Raw genomic sequence first — 15,572 nt, 5'->3', positions numbered from 1 at the left:
AACACATTATCCAGGCTGACGCCCCAGTGCAGTACTGAGGGAGTGCTGTACTGTTGATGAGATGTTAAAGCGAGGCCCCATCTGCCCTCCCAGGTGGACTTAAAGATCCCAAGGCACTATTCAAAGACGAGCAAGGGAGTTCTCACCGGTGTCCTGGTCAACATTTATCCCTCAATGAAAATCACAAACAGATTATCTGGTTATTATCACATTGCTGTTTGTGGGACTTTGCTGTGAGCAAATTGGCTGCTGTGTTTCCTGTATTACAACAGTGACTACACTTCAAAAGTACTTAGTTGGCTGTAAAGTTCTTTGGGACATCCCGAGGTCGTGAAAGGCTCTATATAAATGCAAATCTTCCTTTTTTATGGCAAAATGAGATTATTCAGTCAATAGCCAAGTCTGATCCCCATCTTGTTCTAAGTTATCTGATTTTAGCTGGTGTAATGGCAGTCAGTGGTACTACAATTGGGCCTCAGCAACCCAAGCTTGGGGAAGGATAGGCTACGGAACCTGCTCCTGCTTGCTACTCAGTGACCCATGCACTATACTTATGTAGATGAGGACGTGATCTGTCTTGACTGTGATACCCCCCATATTCGAATAGCCTGTTAGTGCTCACTGCGAAGGCCCACACATGAAGAATGACCACTTTGGTTACTATAGGATTGGAAGTGTATCCCAGCAAGGAGCCAATGCCTTCAGGAGAAAGGAAGAAAATTGGCAGAGAAAGAAACATAATAGTATGCTATGTTCGAAAAGCATTCCCATAAAACTGTGCATCACAGATATTACAGTATACATTTTGATGTTTTTATATCTCTGTAATTTTTCCATGCCCCCAATTTGTCTTAACTAAACCATTATACAAAGTGGTGTGTATATTTGCATCACACAAAGTTGCAGTAAGTGTAATTTTGATAATTCTTGAAGCTATAATGTTAAATCTGAGGATTTGTGTGGGGGAGGAAGAGGTTGATGCCTTTGAAGGATTATGCAAATGTGAACATTTCTTTGCTGAATGGGATTGCATGGAGCTCTGGTGGCACATGTGTATGAACTGAGTATGCAAATCCTCAAATAATCTAATGATCCCAAACTACAAAGAATTAAAGCAAACTTTACATCTTTTTTGTTCGTTGGAACTTCATTATATTATAATAGATGCAGCACACCAGTGTGCATATGAAAATGAAGTGTCATTTTTCCTGACAAAAAGTTATCACTGGTGGAAAGAGGACTTTTTGGAGGGGAGGGGTGGATGTTGTACAAGTGGTTGGCCACAGTACAATTAATAATATTAAGACAATTTAACATCTTACATTTCATTGCAGCTCAGTTATTAGAATAGTACTGCTACAAGAAGATATGTCTTAAGTAACGTGATGCAGAAATTTTAAACTTCTAATTGGAAACCCTGCTGCTAATGTTTAAAATTATGTAAAATGTCTTAACTGGAACGTTTAGAGATATCTGGTTAATGTTTTTATGGACACCTCAAGTTCCACTCTAAATCAGAAACTGACAGTGTTCCACCAATAATTCAAAATATTTTTCTGACTGTCGTGGTCGTGTCTTTTTGATTACACATTAATTGTATATTGTCATGCACAGTTGTTCTTTTATTTCTTGATGAATGGAAATCTCTTGGGCTGTGTCATCATTAATACAGAAATCCATTATATTTGATGTGGGTTTCCTCTTTGATGTTTTGCAGCCCCCTGCGGAACAGGCCAAAGCAAGACTACAGTTGGTCCTCCAGGCTGCTGGTAGGTGATGGGATTGAAGTATCATGTTGTTTTCTATTCCTGAAGTATCATACACCAAACGAGAACATGTGAGGTTGAATTTCCCTACACATATATTGTGTAGATGCTTTCAAAAGATAGTTTATATTCTTCACTAGTTTCATTATTTTCTTAGTTGTAAAAATAAACTTTGCCTCACTAAAAATAAATTGAGTAAATATTTTTTCTCATGAAAGCTATTAACCCCAAATACTATGCTTGCTGAAAACAGATTCTGAAATTGGTTGTTTTTTTTTGTGCATTTTCTTTCATTGGCAGATATGACTTGTTTGTATTTGCTTGCCAAGTTCTTTCAATTTTATGAAACATAGATTCAAACTAAGTTTGCAAGGAGTTGTGTAAGGACTTAATTAGAAACATACATATTTGTCTCTTATAAAAGAATGGTAAATTAATGCTGATAAGTTTTACCAACACATTTCACATTTCCTGATCAAGAAGAAAGGTGTTTTTACTATTTATTTATGGATGGTTATCTATTATCTTTGAAGTGCTTTGAAATTATTATTGGTTAAAATGTCAACATTCTTGAAATACAAGTAAACAGAGATTTATTCAGGTTGAAGGACAAGGTGACGGGTTGAGTCCGTCAAGCAATCAAACTGCTCTCAATTCACAACTAAAATACATGAACAAATATTTTATTGACGTTCAATCATATCTTACATTTTGGTGAAAATAGCTTTTTTTTCCTGTTCTGTTACTGATTTTTCTCTGATGTTGTGGCAGCTTGTACTTGATTGATGAAGGTGGAATGTGTATGTGAATGAATGTATAGTTGGAGGGGCCATTTAAGGAGGAGTATAGTAATTGTACACAGAGTAGAGGTTGGCTTCACTGGTCGAGGAAGATACACCTTGTTTTGGCTAATACAGAGCAACATTGGTGCTAGCCATGGCGACCAACATCATGACGTTGCATAGACTTACTGGCTTGGAATTTCTTGTAAATTTCTGCCAAAAAATGGCGTAATCGTGGCATAATGCTGATTTCCGGCGTAAAAGATCAAGGAAGTTCGTGCATAAATGACTTACTCTCATTTTTATGCAATGTATGAATTTCCTTGATCTTTTATGGCAATTCAGTGAAACCTCCACCGAAACCCTCTGGCACTCATTAACATAGTTCCAATTCCCACATAAAAGTGCAGCTCACGTGAATTCCCTGGATTTATACCAGTTCTGAACAGGCTGTTAATATACGCCTAAAATTTTAGGCACAACAGAACCATGTCATATTTCTGGCATTTTATGGCAATTTTTTTCATCAATTTTTTAAATTTCTCCTCACTGAGACCAGAAATAGATTTTCTTTATCTTTGAATGCATCTTTATGCCATCAGGATGATTTGCATTAAAAATTGAAAAACTTCCACACATGCCTAATGTGCATAAATAATGGTTTGATGGTTTGAAACTTCAATTTTTATGCATAAGTAGCGACTTGAAGAAGGAATATGGCGTCAGTTCAGTGCTTTTTTTGGTTCCAGATTGGTTACGCTGATTTCTACTTGTTTTACGTGGATTTTTACATTCCGGCGTACGGTAATAAGATTCTCATAAAATGTTGATTTAACTCGCCTATGAGGAAATCACTATAAATTTCGCCGTAACTTGCCAGTTTCGCTGTTTCAAGAACCTCTGGGCCATTAACTTATAATGACTAATTTTTAAAAAAATTACTGGGTTGGGTTGGGTGGTGGGGGGGGAAGGGAGAGCAAGTGATACTGTGTCACTGTAGCTTTGTTAATCTGTGTCTTCCTCAGTAAACTATTTGTATCAATGTCTCAAAATGGCTTTTAGATTTTCTTTAGAACTCATGCATGGGTGGAGTGGCAACTGTTTATACTGTATATGCATACAAATAAATTTGTCACCTTTACAACAGAAGATTTTACAAGTGTGGACTTAATCAGACTGTTGATTCTTTCTTATACAAAACTTACTTGAAACCATCATCCATTGCGAAACATGTAATTGCGACCTCAGTAACTTAAAGAAATCCACCCTCTTCTATTTGCTTATTTTTTGTGACAGAATTCCATTTGCTTTCTCCTTGATTGCAGCATTTTTACTGTTTGTTATACGTACTTTGAGAGCACTAAAATACATTAGCTTTGAATTCAGAATGGTCCCGTAAACTATTCACAAAGCGAATTGTGACATAAGTGCTCTTTCAAAAAGCCGGCACAGGCAAGATGGGCCGAATAGCCTCCTGCGCTGTATCAGTCAATGATTCTGTAAGTATGTTTTGCATAGCTTTATCTCAAGAAGTAAAATGTCAAAATGTGTTTTGGGTATTTCCTCTTACTTAAAGCATACTCTGATTTTAAAAAATAAAACACTTATTATAAAGCAGATATACTGTTACAAGTGTACTGTATGACATATTTGCATATTTCCCATTGTTCAGATATTCTGAATAAAATAGGGTTTATAATCCTGATTACCTATTGTGATTTTGGGATTTTAACTCAAATTCTGGGTTCTTAGAGATCAGGATTATTCTTTACCATTACTTTTATACAACTATCAGGATCTCTCTTTCACCATCTCCTCCTTTACTGTTTACAAGTTTTTGTTTGAACAGATAGAAGTGCCACAGTTCTCTTCAATATAAAGCCAGTGAAACCTGCTAAGTATCTGAACCGGAATGTTCCACTAAGCTTTTTTGCTCCTGTAGTCTATGGTGCATTGAGCACTGCCCTGGTTCCGACATTCAATCGTCAACAGGTATCAAGCTTTCAAACTGCAGCTCCTTTATTTCTCTCCTAAACTCGCTGGCAGTTTTCTCCAAGGACAACTTTGCATACCTTCCAGTCACTCTCTCACCAATGCCGGTCTCCGTTCTCTTTCCCACAATATCTTTCCATTACTGGGTCCTCTCCTTTCTCTTAGCTTCTATTCAGTTGTGCCTTATTTTCTTGGTCACCTGTGTATCTATATTTGCCACAGATTTTTATTGTAACGTTACTTCTGCAATCCCAAAATCCCTGGTTTCTCAGGTGTCAATCCAGGGGATTTTGGGATTGTTAAAATGGCTGGGATCTTCCCCAATCAAAAGACTAATGTTGATTTTCAGTTACAGCTATGTCAATGCACGTCTTTCTTTTTCTTTATTTCCAAGTCTATATTTTCTGCTGCCTTCACATTTGGGCTGCTTCTTAAATATGATTTAGGAGCATCGGAACAGGGGTAGGCCATTCAGCCCCTTGAGCCTGTTCCACCATTCAATTAGAAGATGGCTGATTTGTATCTTAACTCCATCGTTTGCAGACTTTTTTTTGTTCTGTATCTCTTTTTAAACTTTTGTTTGGTATGGATGATTATCAATGAGATCTGTTTAATTACAGAAAGGTATTAAGAAAGCATTTCATACCACTACTCATTGCATTGTTTTTTTTGTTGGATCAGACACATTTTAGAACCCATGTGAAAAACAAGCAGTGAATTACAAACTTGGCATGATTCAGTGTGACTGTCTTGTGTATTTAATTTGTGTTCCCCTGGCAACGTGAAAGTAAAACAAAACCCACATTCATATCATTTTGGTCCTATCACTATTCAGTTGAATTTTCTGTATTTTTTGGTACAAGAGATTTTATATAGAATGTACCTTTACAACTATACAGAAATGATGGACAGAGACCACAGTGACCAGGAGGCACATCGGCTAATACCTTTTGTACACTGTGATGCCATCCACAGTTAGGAACTTGTCCAGCTCTCTTTTCAACATTTGCAATGAATCAGCATTCACTGAATGAGCCACCAACTTGTTCCAAAGGTCAATGAAAAGAAAAACTTACTGACATCTAACTTGGTATCAATTTAGTGTCAGCCTTTGCGAAGTGGTGGCACTCTCGCCTCTGAGTCAGAAGGTCATGACTTCAAGCCCCATTCCAGAGACTTGAGCACATAATCTGGGATGACACTTCAATGTAGTACTGAGGGAGTGCTGCACTGTTGGAGTTTGGATGAGACATGAAACTGCAGCCAGGTCTGCCCTCTCAGGTGGACGTAAAAGATCCCATGGCACTATTTCGAAGAAGAGCAGGGGAGTTCTTTCCAGTGTCTTGGCTAACATTTATCTCTCATCCAACACATAAAAACAGATGATCTGGTCATTTATTTCTTTGATGTTTGTGGTGATGTGTGCAAATTGGCAGCCCCGTCTCCTACATTACAACAGTAACTACACTTCCAAAGTACTTCATTGCCTGTAAAAGTGCTTTGGGGTGCCCTGAGATCATAAAAGGTGCTATATAAAATGCAAGTTATTTTTCTATTTAGTTGCCCTCCTCTGAACCTTTTCCAGGGTCTCTATAACTCACCATGTGAAGGAACCAAAACTGGACACATTATTCTAGATGAGAACTAATCAAAGCCTTATACACTACAGTGCTTTTTATTTTGTTTGGATTGTCCAGGCAATACATCCTAATACTCTATTTGCTTTTGCTATAGTCTCGTGGCACTGGTCATGAACCTTAAGCAATTCATATACTATTAACACCTAGGTCTGTCTTCTGCTCAACAAACTTAAGTTCACAAACCTACATGGTATACACATGCTTGGTGTTAGCCCTACCCATGTGCATAACACTACATTTATCTATATTAAAGGAAGTCTGCTAGCCGTGGGACCATTCTCATGGTGTCTAGATCTGCTTATAATCTTTTTTTTCTCATCTAAGACACCCTCACAGATCTGTTTGTCATCAGCGAACTTGCAGACAGTTCCCCAATGCCTTCATCCAGATCAGTAATAAACATTGTGAAGAGCAACGATCCTAACACAGATCCCTGTGAGACTTCGCTAATAACTATGAGAATGCAACTAATTCCTTACCCAACCTAAAGTCTGTCCGCCAATCTCAAGGACTCTGTTATATTGAGTAACCTATTGTGTAGTACGTCACCAAAAGCTTTTTGAAAATCCATATATACATTGTTAACCAGGCTACCTACATCCACCAATCTAGTAACTTCCTCTAAAAATTAAACCAGATTGGTAAGACATGACTTTTATCAGGACCAACAGTACGATTTGTTTTGAGACCCCTTATTCTATCCAGGATTTTTTTTTCCAGATATGGAATGCTCACTCTTATCCCACAGGGACACACCCCACTTAGAAACACAGAAAAATTTACAGCACAGAAGGAGGCCATTCGGCCCATTGTGTATGTGCCGGTCAAAAAAGAGCCACCCAGCCTAATCCCACTTTCCAGCATTTGGTCCGTAGCCTTGTAGGTTGTGGCACTTCAAGTGCATATCCAAGTACTTTTTAAATGTGATGAGGATTTACAAGGATGTTGCCAGGGCTGGAGAAATTTTAATGTGATGAGGGTTTCTGCCTCTACCACCCTTTCAGGCAGTGAATTCCAGACCCCTACCACTCTGTGGGTGAAAACATTTTTCCTCAGCTCCCCTCATCCTTCTACCAATTACTTTAAATCTATGCCCCCTGGTTATTGACCTCTCTGCTAAGGGAAATAGGTCCTTCCTATCCACTCTATCTAGGCCCCCCATAATGTTATACACCTCAATTAAATCACCCCTCAGACTCCTCTATTCCAAAGAAAACAACCCCAGCCTATCCAATCTTTCCTCATAGCTAAAATTTCTCCAGCCCTGGCAACATCCTTGTAAATCCTTCACCACACAGACTGCAGCGGTTCAAGAAGGTGGCTCACCACCACCTTCTCAAGGGCAACTAGGGATGGGCAATAAATGCTGACCTTGCCAGGGACTCCCACATCCCATGAACGAATAAAAAAACAGTCTCCTCTGTACCCTCTCTAGTGCAATCACATCTTTCCTGTAATGTGGTGACCAGAACTGTATGCAGTACTCAAGCTGTGGCCTAACTAGTGTTTTTTACAGTTCTAGCATAACCTCCCTGCTGTTATATTCTATGCCTCGGCTAATAAAGGAAACCTGTGTATATGATGCTTGCAATGCAATATGAAGTCTCAGGGCCATTTAACCCAGTTAGCACCTTCGACTTCCTGTTGTGCTTTCCTTGACATTTTGCACATTGTGAAGCCTGCCATAGAATCTTAAAAATTTGCAGCATAGATGGAGGCCATTCGGTCCATCGTGTCTGTACTGGCCAAAACAGCTTGTTTGGTCAATGAGCTTGTGTTTTTTCTTTCAGCAATACCTCTTGTGATTGTCATTACCCGTCCAATGCTGTTTTCAGGAATTAAAATTCCAAGTTAAAAATTCGGCACAGACAAAAGCCCATTTCTTGTCACAGCAATGTACGTGGCTTTCCCTGAATCTTATAATGCTCCACAATCTTGTATAAAGTCAGCAACTGTCCTGCACATTCTTCATGAGAGAAAAATCCAGTCTGTTTTTTTCTGATTACTCCATGCGCCGCAAGTGCATCCTATATAAAGTAAAGAACTTGCATTTATATCGTGCCTTTCACGACCTCGACATCCCAAAGCGCTTTACAGCCAATGAAGTATTTTTGAAGTGTAGTCACTGTTGTAGTTTAGAGAATGGTGGCAGCCAATTTGTGCACAGCAAGGTCCCACAAATAGCAATGAGATACATGACCAGAAAATCTATTCATTTTTGCTGATATTGGCTGAGGGATAAATATTGGCCAGGACAGCAAGAGAACTCCCCTGTTTTTCTTCCAATAGTGCCATGGGATCTTTTAAATCCACCTGAGAGGCAGACGGTGCCCCTTCAGTACTGCACTACAGTGTCAGCCTGGATTATGTGCTCAAGTCTCTGGAGTGCGCTTGAATGCATGACCTTCTGACTCAGAGGCAAAAGTGCTACCACTGAGCCAAGGCTGATAGAAGTGCTGGAACAACCTTATAGACCTGATATCAGTAAGATTCTTCCATAGTTTTTGGGCACTTCTAAGCAATGTACCCGATCGCTCAAGCAGAGGCTTGGACCCCTTGTTGGTTATCTTTACCCAAACAAAGTTATCCAAGCATACCCCATCTTTCACTGCAAGTTGGCTCGGATTATTGATTGTAAGCATATACTGGGCTCCTTTTGTATCTGGGACCAACAGCCCATCAAAGACATGCTAACCATGGTTTTGATCGTTGCATACATTTCCTATAAGGTGAAGACATGACTCTGTTCCAGGAAAATGAAAAGTCTGATCTTTGGCTTCTTACCATCCAAGGAGTTATTCCAGGTGACAAAAGAGAGTCCATCCCCTTTGAGAGAGAATCCTTACACTTCCTGTGATCTCTGAGGCTGGTCAATGCAGTGCCCAGGTGAACAAATGTACCACCCATGCTCATTACTAATGTCCTCAAGCACATTGAGCTTCTTAACCTCTCTAGTCCTTGTCTCAAGCCAAACTTTCATGGCCCTGATGTTAGACAGTAGCATTGAACAATGTGGTTCATGCTAAAATCCTCTTCAAGGTGTCTCGCATGGACATCGAGAATCAGGTCTCTCAGCTTTGACCCAATTGCAGCTATGTGACCACTCAAAAAGATCCTGGCACTGCTATTCAACCCAGTCCTCTGCTAAGTGCCCACCCCATCTGGAAAGATTTTCACCCTTTCCACCCTGCAAAAGCTGAGGTTTCAGCTCCATGCTTTTTGTTGCTTGCAATCTGGCATCTTCACTGATAACCTGACCCTGTCCTTGTCTGCTAGCCCACTTTCCTCAGGGTGGGGTGTATCTTTGCTAGGAGGGGCTGACTTAGAGCATTTACTACCAGAATAATGCTGGTTGGTCAGGGTCAAGACATCTACTTGGTAGCAATTTTATTTACCTTGTTATCACTCCTTTTATATACAGGTTAGCATTGATCTCATTTAGTCCCAACAACACTGCCCCTTTCTCAGAGCGTGGTCCTTTTGAACCGAGTCTTTGAACCAGGCAGGAGTTGGACATTGGCTGCAATCACTCCTACCATAAGACAAAGTTCCCCATCTTTTATATTAAAAAGATAAGCCAGCATTTCATCCAAACCTAACTGGTAAAGCATTGTTATCTTCCCAATATTGTCTAAATTCCCTGATAATCCCCTAAGTTCTTGTTGATTGATGAGTGTCCAGGGTTTGATAATGAGGATTCCCACTTTCCAGGCAGATGGACATATGGAAGTCATTTCAGCATCAGCACCAGGACCAGAGCGGCTGAGCATAGCAGCATCATCACCAGCAGTGGCCTGCACTATTCTGCCAACCACCTTAGTAAAGCAGCAGTAATTTATTGCGTAAGCATCTGTTGATTTTGATGGCATTGCAGACCAGGAATTGGGTGGTAGTGACATGGCTGCAAAGGTGAAAGAAAGGGATCAATATGCAGATCACAGGATATTTGGCAGCTGGATATAAAGTGGCTGGGACTTGGGCTGTACTGCTAACAGTCTGCCTGATTCTCTGTCAGTACTGATGTCTTTCAGTCTTTTTCTGGCCGTGGTGGGACCTGGTCCTGGGCTCAGTGTTTCTCTCGCCCTTTTCCCTTTTTCCTTGTTCTGATATCTGCCCCACTGTGTTCAGGCTGCAGCTACTAGCAAGAGAAAGGTCATTGCTTACACATGAATAATGGCCACTTGGGTGGCATACCATTGGTCGACTGGCACCTACGGAACTGTAGCCCGGCAAGGAGTTAATCCCTTTAAGAGGAAGGAGGAGAAAATAACATTGTGAAAAGAAATGAGACTTTTTATTAATCATGTATATTTCTTGTTATCTCCTTTATAAAATACAACTAATTTTATGTTACCATAACAGTGATTGGTGTCAAATTTGGTGCTTTGGTATTATTTTAGAGGAAAATTTAATAGATTTTTTTTGCAAAATTCTATACAGGAACAATATTTTATTTTCATTTTTATACTTTAAAGAAATCACTTAATTATTAACTACAAAAGCAATTGGTAAACGCTTCAAAAGAAACTTAGTATCTGATTGTATTTTTTTTTGTTCACCTTTTTGGCTGAACTTTCAATGTATGTATGCTTTCATCTCAGTTTTTCCCCAAATAAACTATCAGTAAGACAACAGAACAGCATCATGGTTCAAGGTTCAAATTATATATATAACTTGGAGTACCTTTAATATATTTTTGAAATGTATAATTATAAAGTAGATGTGACGGTTGTGAGCGGAATGGTACAATTTGTTTAGTTTGCACAGAGCTGTCAGCATTTATTTCTTAATCTTACTCTCCAAAATATGATAAAGCTACTATGGGTTATATATCATCCCAGCCCTGAATCTGTGTGATTCAAATGAAATATATAGTGCATGGCACCTTATTTTTAGAGTGAAAAATTGAAGGAGAGGATGGATCACAAGCACTCTTGGTGGGAAACAGGAAGCTGTTTCTGTTAAAAAAAAATATTTTCTATTTGAATTTCACTTTTGTGACTTTACTTTAAAATTCCGGATTACAGTTTCAGCAATGCACAGCATGTAGACATGTAATGATTTAATTTTATTCTGAAGATAACACAGGAATATTTCGAACAACATTTGGCGAATATGGAAATCATTAGTACCTAAGCAATAATTCAAATGTATTTAAAGCAGTGATTTTCTTTATGGCTGATCATAGCTATATTGTTTAAAACCATTCAAAATTCAGTGGACACCAACATGTGGTAGTTGTTCAAGACTCCAATTTATGAAGCAATTTAATTTTGATGAAAATAGGGTATTGATAGCACAATAGATAAAGATAGTTGTTTTGTACCATTATTTTCTGATGCATATTTTATTAAAAATGTTATGGCTTAGAAAAACACTTAAGTAGTGTTATATGATGTGTTGGATGTTTTAGTTTTTGTTGTTAAATAAACCTGCATAGCACAGTAAATGGCAGTTAAGGAGAACCCTATTATTAGGACCATTACTTAGAAGCAAACATTGGAAATGTTTGTTTTCAGGACACATTGGCCTGAATTTTGCACTGAGCGGCGAATGAACGGCGCCCGTCACTCATTAGATTTAAACTTACCCACAAACTATCTACGGACTTTTCGACGTCAACTTCCTGTAATGGGGAGCCGAAAAAGTGCAGCGTCCTCTCCTGGGCATCTGAGCTGTGTGAGTGGGGCAAGGAACTGTGTATCCCCCATAACCAATCAGATTGAAGAATCTTAACAAGCCCCGCAGACACAGAACCGGGAAGTGTCAGTTAGAATAGTAAATTCAATGTAAAATCAGTTACAGAAAGCGAAATAAAGAGAGGGTAAGAAATATTGAATTAAAAAAGAGATAAAAGAGACGAAGAAACGGTTTTTAAAAAATCAAAATTTTGGTTGGACTAAAAAAACTGGACATCCCTTTTTCTGGTGAAAATAATTTGTTTCCAGCTGGGCAATGCAACAACTTAGCGCTGTTGCAGCATTTGACAGCTGGCGAACTGTCCTTCCCGCGCAGCTTTCGGAAGAGCAGGGCATCTGGTAAAGCAACTTCCGGATTTCCGTGTTTGACTGCGCATGTGCGCTCGCTAGAAGTTGCTCTTCCATTTGCCCTGAAATAACATTGAGCCCTGTTAAGATTGCTGTTATTTTCAGAGGAAATTCTGGGCCATTAATTCCAATTAACAGTTACTAATGGGAAAAATTGGTGAGTTACAGGAACAATTTAGACTCTGTTTGCTGCTTTTAAGGTGTAATTTAATGGATCTAATTTAAACAATAAAATAGTGTGTTACTTGAAGGTAGTTAGCCAGTTACTTGTAACTTAGATCAAAACTGGATGAAATATGGATTGCGTGATTGCTTAGGTTGTTGCATAATCGCCTACTATTGTGCTGGCATTCAGTAGATGCAGCCCTAAGAAACCCAGCATTTCTCAGATGAGCTTCTAACGAGATCAAGGGCCATAACAGAACATATTCTTGCAATAGATGTATTTTTAGGCTGGAGTTCGACTGCAACTACTAGATTCAGATCAGTATCTGGAGTGAGATGTGCAGCTTTGATGCATGCAAAGCTTGCTCCCTGTGTGGCTAATTTTTAATGTTATGAGAGCACAGAGAGAATTTCTACTTTTTCCTAGCATTAAGACCATTGAAAAAAAGAGTTCCTGAAGTGCCCTGAAATGCTGAATTGGCGCTCAAAATGCTGGACCTATGCTGCACCTGGTCAGGACTCAAAGCAGCATAACGTAGCCTCTTAGATTTATTGTGCTCAGGAGTCAGATTGTTACTTGACACCTTCGTTTCAGCCACTTTTGCATCAGTGTCTTCCTGAAACTGCTTCCCATCGATGAGAAAATGGGAGTATAACGGTACCCTTAAAGAATGGGGACAACTAGGAAAAGTTTCCTCCCCACGACAGGCTTCTCTTTTCCTTTTGGAGTATAAAATCATTCTCTTTTTTAAATTTTCCACTTGATGAAAAAAAATGCCAAGCACTGTATTTTTTTATGTGATTAATGTTCACTTATAGGGAAGAGGAGTCTCATATTTGCAACAGTCATTTGAAACATGAGCTACAAACCCATAGCATAGTGAATTTTATTGTCCTTGAAATATATTAACTTGTCCTTAAGAAAGCAAGAATTTATATTTACATAGTATAATAGTCACATTCCCAAGATGCCCAAAGTGCTTCGCAGCCACCAAATAATTTTTGGAATGTCACTTGTAGACAAATACAACAGCCAATTTGTGCAATTCAAGTTTCCACAAATAGCAAATGAGATAACGAACCAGTTAATCTGTTTTTGGTAGTGGTGGTTGAGTAAGGAATGCCGGGACACCTGGAGAACTCTCTGCTCTTCCTCGAATAGTGTTGCGGGATACTTTAGGTCCACCTTTTTTATTTGTTGTTGGGATGTGGGCCATTGTTTATTGACCATTCTTAGTTTCCCCTGAGGTCATTAAGATTCAACCATATACTGTGGGACTGGAGTCACATGTAGGCCAGACAGATTGGGATCTCAAGTTCCTTTCTGAAGGACATTAGTGTATCAGTTGGGTTTTTTGTTATGACAGCTTTCATGGTCATTTTTTCTAGTGCTGGCCCACAAATTACTAGATTTATTAAATTCAATTTCGTAACTTGCCATGGGGAGATTTGAATTTACAACTTCTGGGTTGCTGGTCTAGTACCATAACTCCTAGATGACTTTACCCAAGATTCCTCCGGGAGGCAGCTCTCCTGGCAATTCAGCACTCCCTCAGTACTGCACCGAATTGTCAGTATTTGCATAGATTATGTGCTCAAATCCTGGAGGGAGGGCTAGAATCCACAACATTCTGACCAGGCTAGAGTTCTATCACTGAGCCAAACTGACACCTTACCTTTTATTGTTGGTTACTTAGGGCTGTTGACTTTTTGTTGGGTCATCTGCATACATTCATACCCCTTGATGATCAAAGCAGAAAATTAAGATGCTGTTTTGTGGCTCGTATTTCCAAGTTAAGAGCAAATTTCTTCACTGTCAAAATTTTACTTTAGACCCAGACTTAAGGTGATGTTAAATATTGGTGATGTATTTATAATAGTTAGTTGAAACCAAGGTAATCTAAAAGATGGGGTTCATCATACAGTGACTTTCCACAATTATATAAAAACTGCAGTGTTCAATATTTGTGTCCTGTTCATAGTTGGTATGAATAACAAGAATGGGATAACATCATGAACTCTCAAGAACAGGCTTAAATCGGCAACTCCGTGGAATGTTTAATGGCCCCTGACCTGAATCAATGATACTTCCAGTCTCTACCACACAGTGTTTCCTTGACAGTAACCATAGTAACTGCAACCAACAACCAACCAATTAAAAGAAAAAACCTGTAAGGATGCATGACATAACACAAAACCAAAACATAATGACACAAAAAGGGTTAAATAATGGAATAAAGACAATAACCAGTCAAACTATAGTAGACTTCAAGTACTGTGTAGAGCTACAAATACATGAAGTCATGCAAGAAAAAACTTCCAGTAATTTTCTACCACTCAAACCCAATCAAAAAAAAATCTTATCCAAAGCAATGGGAAAAGGTACTGCTGGGAACAAAAATCAAGCCTGCCTTGCAAAAGAATTGACCACAATATGAAGACATTTTTGTTCCATGGACACCAGAACCTTACTGAACAAGACTTCCAGAACAAAGTCTGACCACACATGATGTCATCTTGAATTTTGGCTTTCACATGTTCCAAAGCACATTTTAAAAAGCCCCTAAAATTTTAATACCATAAAATGTTTTATCACCCATATTGTTTCTATGGTATCTGGAAAATGTATAACTTGTGAGTGATGTGCATAATTTTCATATCTCATTTGGAAATGTCTGGTTTCCTTTATTTACACTTGTGCATAACAGGCAAATATACCAACAAAATAATTTGAAAATGTTGCATCATTGATGAACTAAAGGTGGTTCTACCCAGTATCTTACTGATTTGTTAGAAATGATAAGGATGCACTGATGATTTAAAAAAATCTTTTCAGCTTTCGATAAAATGTATTCGATCAGGAAAATGCTACAAAATGTTATAGTTTCTGTGTAGGAAAATAATTATTCTTGCCAGTCCAAGCTTTGTTTTCTCCACATATTAAGAAAATCTGATTACACAGACTATCTTAAAATCATATCATTCCTCCACCTTGCCAATAATCTTTCTTTTGAAGGGAAAAAGATTCAGAAAGTTGCAGTATTTACCATACTCATGCTCAGTAATGTAATAAATTATATGTATATTGCAAATATTTTTCTACATCAGAATTGCAATGTGTTTTTCCCTGCTTTGTGTATGAAAGGGTAGGATTTGAAACAAAGAGCTGCAAAATTCTTA

General features: G+C 38.6%; 1 protein-coding gene across 1 annotated transcript in view; it reads left to right on the top strand.

Annotated features, from left to right (window-relative positions):
- The window catches only part of rsrc1 (arginine/serine-rich coiled-coil 1), a 417,271-nt gene that overhangs the window by 264,554 nt on the left and 137,145 nt on the right, over positions 1-15,572 (top strand). The window contains exon 7 of the mRNA XM_067994672.1: positions 1,718-1,769. Within this exon, the coding sequence (XP_067850773.1) occupies positions 1,718-1,769 (52 nt within the window). The remainder of the gene's footprint in view (positions 1-1,717; positions 1,770-15,572) is intronic.

Source organism: Heptranchias perlo, chromosome 13 (genome assembly GCF_035084215.1).
Source record: "Heptranchias perlo isolate sHepPer1 chromosome 13, sHepPer1.hap1, whole genome shotgun sequence".
Taxonomy (NCBI): domain Eukaryota; kingdom Metazoa; phylum Chordata; class Chondrichthyes; order Hexanchiformes; family Hexanchidae; genus Heptranchias; species Heptranchias perlo.
The sequence above is the reverse complement of the archived record's forward strand: the minus strand, read 5'-3'. Positions and strand labels throughout refer to the sequence as shown.